The following is a 14924-nucleotide window of genomic DNA, read 5'->3' as shown; positions in this document are numbered from 1 at the left end:
AACCACCTATCATCTACTCATCTATCCTTCCATCCAGCCATCTAACCATCTATCCATTCACCTACCCATCCATCCATTGTCTATCCATCCTGCCATTCATCTATTCACCATCTACCCATCCATCTATACATGCATCTACCCATTCACCCATTCACCATCCATCCATCCATCCATCATCTACCCATCCATTCCACCAACCATCCATCCATCATCTACTCATTCATCCACGTGGTTGGATCACTGGGTATAGTTAAAAAGATAAGTAAGACAGTGTCCCAGAGCCCTGGGAGAAACAGTAATGTAACAATTATTACACGTAATCATTGCTGCTAGGAGTACGCAGAGGAGGGCAAGACAAACCAAGCTTAGGAAGGTGAAAAGAGCACTCACATACACCCTCTTCATTCAAACACTCCTCACAAATCAATTTCCTTCTTCCTACTATGGCCATCACCATGTCCACCCTTTCTGTTGTGCAAAATTTTGCAAAAGGGACTGAGTAGACCTCAGACATCATGACACCCCAAGCACCCCAGATCCTCTTTTAATTCTGGGTTCTTTGTCCAGGTTCCTGGGAGGAGAACTGAGCTTGAAGGCAGAGGCTGCAACTGACAAGTTGTGAGTTCTTCAATGCATCATTTCTCCATTCTGGTCTCAATTGCATCACCTGCTTATTAAAATGATTCCCTGAATGCTTAGAGGACAATAAGGATTGTACTGACAAAATTCAACTGATTTTGTATCTGGGATACATAATATATTAGTTTTAGGTAAAAATGCTTTGTTTTGTTTTGTTTTGTTTTAAAAGTAGTAGTGAGGCTGGGTGGGTTAGCTCACACCTGTAATCCCAACACTTTGGGAGGCTGTGGGCAGATCACCTGAGGTCAGGAGCCTGGCCAACACGGCGAAACCCTATCTCTACTAAAAATACAAAAATTAGCTGGGCATGGTGGTGCACACCTGTAGTCCCAGCTACTTGAGAGGCTGAGGCACAAGAATCGCTTGAACCTGGGAAGTGGAGGTTGCAGTGAGCCAAGATCGCGCCACTGCACTCCAGCCTGGGTGACAGAGGGATACTCTGTCTCAAAAAAAAAAAAAAAAAAAAGTAGCAGTGAGTTGTAAAAAGGATGCTCCAACAAGTTGCATTGTGCTTAGCCTGAGAATCTGAAAATCCAAAATTTCTTCATTCAAACTTCTGGAGATCTAAGCCCAAGGCTGGGTGACCACCATTGTTCCTGTGATTCTCTGAGTTGGCCTAATGCTTTGAACGTGAGAATGGCTCAGATAATTCAAGGGGCTGTGGGTGGTAAGGACTCTGAATGGCTCTTTGAAATTCTCTGACTCAGATGACATGATTCATCTTTCACTGGCGGGGACACTCGTCCATCCCAATGGCCCGCACGTCACCCAGTTGTGAGTAATGGTAATGATCTGTCTACAAGCATCATCCAGCTTCACATCTGCTCCAGATTTAGACTTGTTTCCTGAGACTTTGAGTAAGCTCTGTCTTTTTATAAGCAATTAAGAGCCCATTTTTGAGAGGCTATTCACAAAAGAGAAAAGGGAAACAGCTTGAATGGAAAACAGCTTGGGGACTAGGGCCATGTTCCATTCTGCACAGATGAAGACAGGATTGAATCTAAAGGTGGGGACCAAATGGTAATGACAGACTCGAGACCAGGATGACTCTCCTGTAGCACTGCCATTCCTGTGGCTGGCAACCAACCCTGGAAATCTACAAAAAGCAACGCAGGAAGGAGTGGCAAAGAAAAGAGCCAGGGTCTCTCCCCACCTCCAAGTTCCCTTAGATTGAATCATTTTGCAAAACTCTTAACAAATTTGTTACCATTAGCCACAGGCCCTTCTGAGAGCCCACTGGCCCAGATGTCACAAAAGGAGCCCTCTCTGTCTTTCAAGTGGTGAGTTCCTAACATGAAAGTTGTGGTGTGTGATTGCAGAAGTCCTGATTGTGTCAACTGGGCATGATGGCTCACGCCTGTATTCCCAGCAATTTGGGAGGCTGAGGCAGGAGGATTGCTTGAGCCCAGGAGTTGGAAACTAGCCTGGGCAATATAGTGAGACCCTATCTCTACAAAAAACTTAAAAAATTAGCCTAGCATGGTGGCATGTGCCTGTAGTCCCAACTACTTGGGAGGCTGAAGTGAGAGGATCACTTGAGCCCAGGAGGTCGGGGCTGCAGTGAGCCATGATTGCACCACTGTACTCCAGCATAAGTAACAGAGTGAGACTCTGTCTCAAAAAACAAACAAAAACTAAAAACAAAAACAATCTATAAAACCCACAAAACTAATCTATAAAATAGAGAAAATATGACACTTCACGGAGTTTTTGTGAAGATTAAATCAGGGGTTAGCAAAATAACTACCTGAGGGCCAAAATCTGCTATGGCCTGTTTTTGTAGGTCTGCCAGATAAGAACGGTTTTCATATTTTCAAAGGGTTATAACAAAAACAAAAACTAAACTAAACTTAAAAACAATGCAGAGTAATATGCAACAGACTAATATGCAACAGTCATCTACTAAGCCTAAAATATTTATTTTCTGGTCCTTAACAGAAAAAGTTTGCAGACCTCTGGATTAAAGGAAGAAAGAAACTTGAAAATAATTGGCATACTGAGCTTAAAGCACAAGAAACACTTAGAAAAGGTGGAATTTCAGGCTGGGCACAGAGGCTCACGCCTGTAATCTTAGCACTTTGAGAGACCAAGGCAGGTGGATTGCCTGAGCTCAGGAGTTCAAGACCAGCCTAGGCAACATGGTGAAACCCCATCTCTACTAAAATACAAAAAATTAGCTGGGTGTGGCGGCGGATGCCTGTAGTTCCAGCTACTCAGGAGATTGAAGCAGAATTGCTTGAACCCAGGAGGCAGAGGTTGCAGTGAGCCGAGATCGCGCCACTGCACTCCAGCCTGGGTGACAGAGTGAGACTCTGCTTCAAAAAGGAAAGGAAAGAAAAGGAGAGGAGAGGAGAGGGTGGAATTTCACTCCAAAAAAGAGAAATTTTCTGGGAGTGATTTAGTCAGAAAAGGATAAATGGAAATTTGGCATATGGGGCAAAACATATGAGATTCCTAGAAGATGTAAATTTTACTATCTGACCTTTTCCCCGTGTTAGTCGGCTTGGGCTACTGTAATGAAATACCTGACTGGGATCTAAGCAACAGACATTTATATCCTCCCAGTTCTGGAGGATGGAAGTCTGAGATCAAGGTGTTAGCAGAGCTGGTTCGTCTTGAAGCTTCACTCCTGAGGCTGCCTTCTCTGTGTCCTCACCTGGTCTTTCCTCCGTCTGGTGTCCCATTGTGTATCCATATCTCACATTTTTTTGTTGTTTTTTTTTGTTTTTTTGTTTTTTTTGAGATGGAGTCTCGCGCTGTCGCCCAGGCTGGAGTGCCAGTGGCGCGATCTTGGCTCACTGCAACCTCTGCCTCCCGGCTTCAAGCGATTCTCCTGCCTCAGCCTCCCAAGTAGCTGGGATTACAGGCGCCTGCCACCACACCCAGCTAATTTTTTGTATTTTTAGTAGAGACGGGGTTCCACTATGTTGGCCAGGCTGGTCTCAAACACCTGACCTCGTGATCCGCCCACCTCAGCCTCTCAAAGTGCTGGGATTACAGGCATGAGCCACCACGCCCAGCCCAGACCTCACATTTTTATAAGGGCACTTGTCAGATTTGATTAGGTTCCTCCCTAAAGGCTTCATTTTAACTTACTCACCTCTTTAAATGCCCTATCTCTAAGTAGTCACATTCTGAGGTACTGGGGCTGAGGGTTTCAACATATGAATTTGTGGAGGAAAGAATTCAGCCCAAAACACTCTCCTTAAATATTAACATTTACCAATGCTAATTCTTTTATTTTAAAAAAGTAACTCTTTACTAAGAGGTGCTATAATTGTGTGACAATGGGAAAAGGCTAGTCCAGTTTTGGGGTACCTTTAAATGGCAGGCATCTCGGCCGGGCACGGTGGCTCATGCCTGTAATCCTGGAACTTTGGGAGTCCAAGGCGGGCATATCACTTGAGGTCAGGAGTCCGAGACCGGCCTGGCCAACATGGTGAAACCCTCGTCTCTACTAAAAATACAAACATTAGCTGGGCATGGTGGCATGTGCCTATAGTCTCAGCTACTCAGGATGCTGAGGCACAAGAATCGCTTGAACCCAGGAGGTGGAGGTTGCAGTGAACCGAGATTGCGCCACTGCATTCCAGCCTGGGTGACAGAGGGAGACTCCATCTCAAAACAAAAGCAAAAACAAAAACAAAGAACAAATAAATGGCAGGCAGCTGTAACTTCCCTAAGATGGGAGAAACATTAGCTGCATCCCAAGCAGCCCTATGCTCCTGTATTTCCCAGCCTCTTGCTCACAGACAAGGCAGTGTGACCAGTTCCAGTCAATGGGCTGTGGGAGAAGTGATGAGTCCCCTCATAGAACGTTTAAGGGCTGGTGGAAAACTCTCCAGCCGTGCCTTCCTGTGCTGGAGCAGCCAAAGACGTTTCATTTTGAGGGGACACAGCCACAAGTTGGATGTAGCCTGGATCCCTGAGTCACCATATGGAAGACAGCCGTTTTGTGGTCAGCCCAGCCTCATAAAAATATTTTAAGAAATAAACCTTTATTGGGCAAGTCACAGAGATTTGGAATTAATTTGTGATCATAGCAAAGCCTAATCTTCTAGCATACTGGTTGCCAGAGGAGGTGAGCACTGAACACTGATGAAGGAGTCAGGGGAAGGCATTCTCATCTCAGATCTGCCAAGAACTTCACTGCCCTACTTTCGGCAAGAAGACTTGTTCCCAATATAGGCTTGCAATTTGCCCTTTCCAGCTGGCTATGGTAACAAGACTAGAAAGAACACATTTTTTAAAAAAAATTATAGAGTTTAAATGTAAACCAAAGCCTTTGCTTTCAAAATTGCTAATAGCCCATCTTCCAAGTAGGAAATACAAAGAGCTGAGGCCCTGAAGTCAGACCCATTTATTTTTTTCACCTGTAAATGATACAGCTTCCTGTGCCATCTTTAAGTTTTAAACCACTCAACTCCAATTGATCCTCAAGTTTGCTCCACATAAAGCTATTCTATCCTTCCAAAATTGGTTGCCCCAAATGCCTCATTATTGGAACACCACCAGCTCAGATGTGGATACATGTGGAGGGGGACTGCAAATCCTGAAATGCTCCTCACCTTCTCTTCCAAAGCCTCCTCAGCTTTCTCCCCCAACCTCAGTCCCTTAGTGCCCACAGACGTCAACTCCTAGAGATAACTGTGTGTCACAAAAACATGTCCACAGAGAAGAAGTACAAATATATATCCTATTTGTCTTTGCAACCAGATGTCTGGAAAGCTCCCTTGACAGAAAAGCTGCCACAAATAATATACTCATTTACTACTCAGGAAATACACTCCCTTCATTGAAGTGATGACATGAAATTGAACCAACTCCCAGTACCGCTCTGAATTATTCTTACTGTGCCTGTAGCTCACAGAAGACCCCACAAAGAAAATAAATACACTAACCAACAGGCTTCCAGACTCCCCCAAAAGATAGCAGTTTTGCATTCTTTCTGAATTTGCTTCAGTGTATGATATGGCTCTATAGGAAATGTTTTATTGATTTAATCTAGTAAAACCCAGTAGCCTCTTAATACCTAAAGCAGATAACAAGGCTATCCAGGGGTTTGCTGCTTACTTGGGAAGTCAACTGAGAAAGACAGAGTTCCCAAAGAAAGCTGTCTTTCTCCAGCTTCAAGAGTGGATGGGACAAACAGCATAAGGTTCAGGAAGCCGCACAGTTTTGAAAAGGACTTAAAAATGCAAGACCTAGTCCCTGCAGGAACTTCAAAAATACCTGTTGCGATGACGGCTTGATCTGTTGTTGACATCCCCCTCTGACCATGGCAGCCACTCTCTGATTTCTCTGTGTTCTTTGAGGGAGAAACTCTGCTCCAGACCAGCTCAAATGCCAGCTCATCTGGGGACTCTGGGGTGTCCTTAAACCATCTGGGTCCCTAGTTTTCCCTTCTTCAGAAAGGCTGGGGCTGAGCCAGAGAATCTTAGGTTCTTTTCTATTCTAAAGTGTTGGGATTCTTACAAGAAAACATTGTCATCAAAACTAGATACTTGTTCTTTTCCCCGGAATCCGACTACTGGGGCTTTGTGCAGAGAACAGTGAGCTTCTCCACTTTCTAGCTATGTCACCCTCTAAGGCTTCGTCCCCTCACTTCCCAGGGGAAACAAGGGTTAAAGCAAGGTGGTATATATGAAAAACGTTTTGTGAACAGTTATGAAGGAAGCAGTAACTGGGACAATTTCAAGAGGCCATCTAGATCCCACCCTCCCATTCCATCCCATCATCCCTCTTCCCCTATCCATGACCAAGGCCTCCTACAAGGACAAAATCTAGAAGTCACGTTCATAACTGTCATTCTTTGTGTGCCATTTTCAGAGTCTCCAAGGAAGATCCTAATCTCCCCAAATGAAAAAGGTTGATTCTTCTTGAACTGCCACCTGCAGTGTGTATGTCAGAAAGACTTTTGTAGGCACACCTGTTGCAGGTAAAATAAGGCAGGGAAACTGGCCCAGAAAATGCCCCCCAATGCAATTCCTGCTTGTTTCCAGTCAGATGCTAGGTCAAGAGCTTTACATAAGGCCAGGTGCAGTGGCTCACGCCTGTAATCTCAGCACTTTGGGAGGCCAAGGTGGGCAGATCGCTGGAGCCCAGGAGTTTGAGATCAGCCTGAGCAACATGGCGAAACCCCATTTCTACAAAATACAAAAAAAATTAGCTAGGCATTGTGGTGCACAACTGTAGTCCCAGCTACTTGGGAGGCTGAGATGGGAGGATCACTTGAATCTGGAGAGGTTGAGGCTGCAGTGAACTGTGATTGTGCCACTGCACTCCAGCCTGGGTGACAGAGCAAGACCCTGTCTCAAAAAAAGAAAAAGAACTTCACATAAAAGATGGTACCTGTACTATTATTTGCAATGTACTTAGTTGTTTTAAGATTTATCAGCAAATAAAGAAGCAGTCATAGTGAGGGAAAAGTGTATTTCACAGTCATTACAAAAGTACATATATCTAATAATGGTGACATAAATATAGTCCTTACTTATGACCAAATCATACAATTAAAATGGACATTTCCTCCTAGACTTCACACAATGACAGTCCAGTCAATTTCTGTCAGTAACTACAGGGTGACTGGAATCACAGGCACAGACTGAGGAAGACAGTCACGGTCGAACAGACAACATGCTGCGGACTTACCAAAGGGAGAGTCGAGCTTTCCATATAAATATAATAAAATAATAAAGAATCTAACATTTCTCCTTTCACTCGGTTTCATAGATTTGTCAGGTGCTCACACACACACACACACAAATACAGTTGATCCCCTTTCATCACTCCCCCTCACCTCTCACTGGGTTTAGAATAAACCTGAGTTCAGAGTCCAGGTCACCAATGGCAACGCGGTCAGTTAGCGGCACATGTGCAGCTGTTCTTGAAGCCTGCCAGGAATAAGAAGCACGTTCTCCACGAGCTAACGGCAAGGCGGAAGTACCCCTGCTCTCAAGGAAAAGGCATCAGGGGTTCCAGCAAGTTCCCAATGCGCAGGTATACACCCTGCAAGCCTGCAAAGTGGAGCCGTTGCAGCTGGAAACCGTCTTTAGAAAAGGTACACTTCATGTCGAATGGAGAGATGGTCTTGGATGATTATTTTCTTCTCTCTGCTTATAAAGCTCTATTTTCTTTTTTTGGAGACAGGGTCTCACTTTGCCACCTAAGCTGGAGTGCAGTAGCATGATCTTGGCTCACTGCAGCCTCGACCTCCTAGGTTCAAGTGATCCTCCCACCTCAGTCCCCGAAGTAGCTGGGACTACAGGCACGTACCACCACACCCAGCTATTTTTTTTGTATTTTTCGGTAGAGACAGGCTTTCACCATGTTGCCCAGGCTGCTCTCGAACTCCTGAGCTCAAGCGATCCACCTGCCTCGGCCTCCCAAAGTGCTGGGATTACAGGTGTGAGCCACCACACCTGGCCTAAAAGCTCTGTTTTCAATGGTAAGTTCTGGAACCCAGTCTGAAGCTATACAAAAAATAACACCAATGGCCAAGGGGTCTGACCTCATCCTAGAATGCCCTAGAGCCGTGGTGATCCCCTAGGGAAGAAAGAGGCAGCTCCAGGTCTCACCAAGGTCAGCCAAATATCCATTCTCTCCCGCTCTGTCAGAGATGTGAGGGACTGAAGGATGTCACCACTGGTGAATGAGAGAATGATTCAGAACTGCCTCTCTGCCTTCTGGCAACGCTGCCTGCCAGGGAAATAAAGGCTGGCTTTGCAATTCTAGATTTGTGTTTTGGGATCCATGGACTGAGATGACTATCTGAGGTGGCCACGGAGGTGGTCTCTGGTCACACCTGCACTGGTCAAAAGTTGAAGACTCCAGGCCATTCTGTAACTGGTCTCCTACACTAACCCCTATCCAACCTGTGCTGATGGGTCTTCTTTTTCTGATTCTTCTCACCAATGACTGCACCCTGTCAAGTGCCAGCTGGATACAGTCAGACAACACGGGGGTCCACAAAACACACACGGGGGCACAGACACGATACTGGAGACACATCTTTGGTTCGATCCTTGGAGAAAGGTGTGAAAACACAACGTGGACTGAACCCTGTTTGAGGAGCTCGGCTTTCCTCGAAGAAGAAACTGGCCTGTATCTGAACAGGTTCTCTGCCAGGCAAGCCTGCTCCCAGCTCCCAGCAAACTCGCCGAGCTCTGAGCTGCACCAGTTCTGTGGGCAGCTTGAAATCAGCATCGCACGGAGATAATGCTGCCTTCTCGCCATCTGAGTTATGCTCTGAATTGCCACAATCATCTTTTCCCTCTTTCTACAGAACCAGCTGTAACCGTGTTCTATGCCTTCCAGAAGGATCAGGGCTATGCCTTAAACAACAGGATGAACACAGGGCCACCGAGACTTGCCCTGCCTGTGGGCCACAGCACTCAGCACATCACCACAGTCAGCTTTTTCGCTCTCCACACTGAACCCTCCTGTGAAAACATGAGTTTGGTGGAATTGCTTCTCATCTCTCCATCCAAGTTTTAAAAAATTATGTTATTTCAATTTACCGACATCACATTTAAAAAAAATATCTTTGGAAAAGATAATTCAATCATTAGCATGTTTCAACAACAACAACAACAAAAATCTATCAAAATCTTGCTTGGGAAATGAGTGTCTCCTTCAGTCTTTCTCTTCTGTTGGGGTCCCCACTGTTTGGTTTGATCTTGGTCCGAAGCTCCTCTCCGTCTTCCTCTGAGGATCCTGGGCCTGCCCCCGGCTCCTGCTGGCCTTCGGGTAATCCCTGCTATGAAAGGCAGGGCTGCTACACTCCGCAGAGGAAACGTGGCCTGGATGAATGACTGTGATATTGTTCTCTCCCTGTAACTGTGGCCAACCGCTGTGAGAGGCACACATGTAGCACAGCGTGAAGAAAGATCTGGTAACAGTCCATAATCTGAGTGCCCCAGAAGGCTCATGCCCTGTTTTCCCCCCAAGCCTGGGGGAAGTGGGAAGTGGAAGGGGTTGGTGAGTACTTGGGAGGAAGGAAGATCTGAATGATAGGAATTGGCTGCCCCTGGAGCCAACCCTCCTAGTGATTCCAGCATCTCTGGGGGTCCCTAAGCGAGGTTGGGTTGTGCAGGCTTTGGGTCTGTGGATTCAGCTACAGGTGGGACTAAGGATGCTCCACGCGAGGTCTTGGAATGTTCACACCCTGACAGATGTGTGGAGCTCTGTTCCGTTGCTGTTTTCTAGAGATACCCCAAACCCCGCTGGCCCAAGTTAGCACTGGGTCTTGACCCCATCGGCCATGTCAAAGGCAAGGTTCACAGGGGCTAGGGGCTGCAGTGGGGGCAGGCTGGCCTCCAGGGGCCTATCTGCAGATGGCTGCAGACTCTGATGGCGCTTCCTTAACATCTGTCCGATGCCCATCATGGGGAACCGGCCTCGGCTTTTCACACAATTGGGGCTCCCCAGAGGCTGCATGGGGCCATTGCTGGGAACCGGAGGTGGGGAACACAGGCCCTCCTCTTTTGGGGGGCTGTTCTTATCTTCGTGAGCAAAAGAGACCAGAGTTGGATGCAAAGGAGTATGGAGAGGCGACATGCTTCCGGATGGCAGACCCGGGGACAGCGTCCTCTCGCTGGAATTTCTGCGAGCCAAGCTGACCGGGGAGTTCAGAATCCTGTAGTGATGAGAGGGAGACAGCACTTCTACGTGGTCGTCGCGATCCACAGACTCAAAGGAGCGCACCATGTCCAGCATCAGGGGGTCTTCCTTGTGGGGGATGCCAGTGCTTCCGGGCCCTGGCTGATGGGGCTCCGGTTTCTTCACAATCCTCGGGGTCCTGGGCGGTGGCACAGGGATGAACTCCATGGAAGAAGAAGCCACACAATTGGAATCTGAGGTTTTGCGGAAGATATTGCGGCAGCCAAAGGAATCTGCACACCAAGAAAGCATAAACAATCATGAGGACGCCTGGACAGTGCTCACGGCCCTTCTCCTGCCTGCTGTGACCTCCAGCTTAACTGAGACAGTTCCCGCCAAGGTCAGAAGAAACCAACCAGCAAACAGCCTTGGCTACTTTGCAAAAGTCACCAGCAGCATGTCACTCTCCCCACAGAGGTCGGGCAGTCTTTCTAGGATGGAGGGACAGAGGGCTGGCGACAGGACGTCTCCTGGATTCCAATTTGCCTCATGGCCCCAGCCTAACATCGTCCCTGCTTTTGGTTGCTTAAAATTCTGGACCCTAGGCAGCGGTGGCTCACGCCTGTGATCCCAGCACTTTGGGAGGCCAAGGTGGGAGGACTGCTTGAGCCCAGGAATTCAAGGCCAGCGTGAGCAATATGGCAAGACCCCGTCTCTAAAAAAGTTTAAAAAATTAGCAGGGTGTGGTGGCATGCACCTGTGGTCCTAACTACTTGGGAGGCTGAGGTGGGAGGATCACCTGAGCCTGGGAAGTGGAGGCTGCAGTGAGCCCTGATGGCACTACTGCACTGCAGCCTGGGTGACAGAGTGAGACTCTGTCTCAAAAAAAAAAGAAAAAGAAAAAAAATTCTGGACCTTGCCAAAGGATCTTGGAATAAAAAAGGTACATGCACTCAACAGCACATCCATAAAACTCCCAGAAGCACACCAAGGTCCGCTGACTGAACTCCTGCCAATCTGGTCCTTGGACAGCCCACAGTGGAAGACGTGTTTCCCTTGTGACATTTAAAAAATTTATTTATTGTGGTAAAAAACACGTAACAGAAATGTTATCATCTTAACCATTTTTAAGTGTACAGTTCAGCAATAATAAGTATATTCACACTGTTGTAGAATCAATCTCCAGAACTGTCCTCCTGTTGCAAATCTAACACCCCATATACATCCCCATTCTCTGAAACCCCCAGCAACCACCATTTTACTGCCTGTCTCTATGAATCTAACCACTCTAGGGACCTCATATAAGTGGAATCACACAGTATCCGCCTTTAGGGACTGGCGTAATTCACTTAGCATAATGTCCTCCAGGTTCATCTGTGTTGGAGCATGTGTCAGGATTTCCTTCCCTTTTAAGTCTCCCTCATGACTTTTGATCTGGATGGAACCTCATCCAATTCCGAATGGGGGAAGAACATCATCCATCCATCCAGTTAAGGCAACCTGCCAGATCCCCATGGTTTCTGTCTCTGGTTGGCATAGACTAGAATCCAGGTTTGCAAACTGGGCCAGAAAAGAAAGGGGAAACCCCCTACAGATTTGGGGATGAGGGAAATAAAGCCAAGTTCATGTGGAATAAGCTCTGTCTTAGCTTCTTTCTTCCCCCATAACGTTTTATAGGCTCTGTGGAGGCCCAGCTGCAGGAGCAAACTCCTGCCCACTGGGATCAATTTTGGGAGTGGCTGAGGGCACTGGGAAGCCTCCCTGCCTTGCAGAAATAAACACACAGGCGCCGAAATGAAAGGCCGGCGCAGGCACCTGAGATGCATCAGCAGAAAGAAGTAAAACTTCATTAATGGCCAAGGTCTCCAATGTTCCAGCTGCCACATGGACACTGCTGCCCCTCCCCGATCCACTGCATGCTCTGCCCCAGGGAAAGCAGGTTGCTTTGGGCAAAGTGGGTACAGTGGCTTCTCTCCGGGAGCAGCATGGGAGATAGAAGGACAGGAGGCAGGTTCAAGTCCCGCTCAGGGACTAACTGTCCGCTACACCTGAGTGTATCTCAGACAGCCACGGCCCTCTCTGAACCTGGTCTTTCATATTTTAGGAGATTGAACTCCAAGAAGTGTCTCATCCCCCTCAGTAATAAGAACCTCTCCTCTACTTCAGGGCTCTGCTTCAGGACGCCCTCAGCTCCTGTGTCCCCTCTTGGCGTTTCTACCATGTGTTAAGCCTGTGCCCAGTAAGGTCTGCCTTTTGCATCTTTTAGCACTCGTCCCAGAGGAGGGAAACATATTTGTCAGTTATCTGTGATGGGCTGGATTCTGACTCAGGTGAGGGAGCTTATACGTGCATCTCATCTCATCTACCCAACAGCTCCGACAGGTGGGAGACCTTACAAATAATCCAGTGAAGATCCTCAGCACTAAAGGAACTTGGACCTCTTCAGGCAGTAGAGCTGGGATTTGAACTCAGGGAGATACCCGGTCTCTGCTCTGCACCCCATCTCTACTCCCACAATTCCTTACAGCCTCATCTCTGCCCCTGCAGTACCACACACCCTGACCTCTGCTCCTGCAATACTGTGCCTCCCAACCTCTGTTCTGACAATATCATCCACCCCAATTTCTGTTTCCGTAATACTTTGCACCCCATCTCTGTTTTCTCAAATCCTTCCTGCACAGGTGGCTAATGCCACACAACTTGGTCCTGGACTGTGCTCAGGCAACCTCAGGTCCATTAATCCTGCTTTTCTGTGGGCACAGGAATCATCTCTGCTTTAGGGCCCATTCGACCATCCCCTGTGAGGGCTACACAGCGGACACACAGCCCAACACGAGTGGCCTGAGAGAGTCCCCAGAGCTGACCCACCTTTGTCGGGGAAGCTGGACTTGGAGGCCTTCCGGTCCTTCAGGAGGGCTTTGGTGTTCTGAATCTGTGTCATGAGCGAGCCTGAGGGCTGTTTGTGCGAGGGCAGGTTCTTGTCCAACTTCTTGGAGAATGGTCGATGAAGAAAATCCCCTCTTTTTTCTTGTTCTTTGGGCTTTTTATCCTGCAAATCAGAAGCAAACATATGCACTTAGACACACACTAGAAGACACAATGGGATTCCTCTTTGAAAAGTCATCCAAACTGATTAGAGAAACTCCAGCTTTGCAATACTCTATGCTCTCAACTGTGTGTTGAATGAGGGAGGAGCTGTGGCCCAGCCAATGCTCCAGGAAGCCCATCTCCCTCTGCCTGGGCAGCAAGAGGCCTTCAATGGACCCCAGCTCCCTTTCACTGTGCTCTTCCAAGGCATTCCAGCAAGGGCAGGGCATTCCTAGGAGGTCAATTCTTCTGGAACAAGCCCAACAAACTAAGGTGAAGCAGAGCAGGACTTCTGGAAACCCACTGTCTGCATTTAAAGATTGTGCCTGCAATAACGGCTTTGCAAAGGCAACTGGAAACATAACTGCTTCCACCTTCACATCAGGTTCTATTTGGGGCAGTCAAGCCAAGGAGGTGCCAACACAACATATACAACAAATCCAGAGAGCCCTGAGCGGTCCTGATGGGCTTCCAGCCCTTTCTACCCTAATCGTGTGAGCACTTACTTGCGTAATTAGGACTCGTGTGTATGAACGTGTGTATGAAGCTTTTTTTTTTTTTTTTTTTTTTTGAGGCAAGGTCTTGTGCTATCACCCAGGCTGGGGTGCAGTGGTGTCATCATATCTCACTGCAACCTCGAGCTCCTGGGCTCAAGTGATCCTCCCACCTCAGCCTCCTGAGTAGCTGGGACTACAGGTGTGCACCACCATGCCCAGCTATTTTTTAAAAAAAGATTTCTTGTAGAGATGGGGTCTCGTTATGTTATCCAGGCTGGTTTCGAACTCCTGCCTCAAGCAACCCTCCTGTCTCCGCTTCCCAAAATGCTGGGACTATAGATGTGAGCCAAAACGCTTGGCAGTGGCCATTCTTTTGGTTTAAATCTTGCCTTCGTTGTACTAGAATATAATCCATCTGATAGGAATGAATTTGACTATTTTATGTATCTTCAAGTCCACAGCCTCTGGCATAAAGCCAGATGCTTACAGAAAGCTTAATAAATAGTTATTAAAATGTTTTTTAAAAGGGCTGGTAGAAACTGAACTGAACTAAAATTAACTCAGTTCAAGCTTCTGGGAAGGGTGATGTCACTAAGAAGCAGCAGCAGTTCTTTTTCCAGCCCTAAAGCCTGTGTTTGGTGTTTACTATTAAAGCAACTCCACCTCTGACCTCACCGTGGGTGAGGAGGAAAAAAAGACTCTTCTTTTTCACATTTTTGCCCTCAACTTTAAGAGCATTTGCAAACCAAGAGAGCTCGTCTATTTTTTCATTCATGTTGTTGAGAAGCTTCTCAGGGAAATATCTCTTTACACTTTTGCAGCCCTTTCTAATAAGGATGTTCAAAGTCTGCAGATTAGAGTTCATGATGTCCAGTTTTTGAGTGGGAAAGACGACAGGGTAGATGTGGGAAGTGGGGACGCTGAGCCTCGTGGCAAGTGCCACTGTGAGGGGCTACAGCTCTCTAGGGCCCTGGCCTGTAGCTGATGTGGCTCCTCCCCAACAAAGGGGTGACATGGGAAGACAGGAGAGGCAAAGCTTCCTCAAACTCCCTCCTCAGCACCTTCACAGCTGCCACCTGCCTTTTTTGAGAATATGCAGGG

At 47.3% G+C, this 14924-nt stretch overlaps 1 protein-coding gene across 1 annotated transcript in view; it reads right to left on the bottom strand.

Moving 5' to 3' along the window:
* Positions 1–7054: 7054 nt before the first annotated feature.
* Positions 7055–14924, bottom strand: part of HUNK (hormonally up-regulated Neu-associated kinase) — a 127380-nt gene continuing 119510 nt past the window's right edge. The window contains exons 10-11 of the mRNA XM_034948203.3: positions 13108–13288; positions 7055–10532 (exon numbers count right to left, since the gene is read on the bottom strand). Of these exons, the coding sequence (XP_034804094.1) occupies positions 9874–10532; positions 13108–13288 (840 nt within the window). The 3' untranslated portion in view covers positions 7055–9873. The remainder of the gene's footprint in view (positions 10533–13107; positions 13289–14924) is intronic.

This window comes from Pan paniscus, chromosome 22 (genome assembly GCF_029289425.2).
Source record: "Pan paniscus chromosome 22, NHGRI_mPanPan1-v2.0_pri, whole genome shotgun sequence".
Classification (NCBI taxonomy): Eukaryota; Metazoa; Chordata; class Mammalia; order Primates; family Hominidae; genus Pan; species Pan paniscus.
The sequence above is the reverse complement of the archived record's forward strand: the minus strand, read 5'-3'. Positions and strand labels throughout refer to the sequence as shown.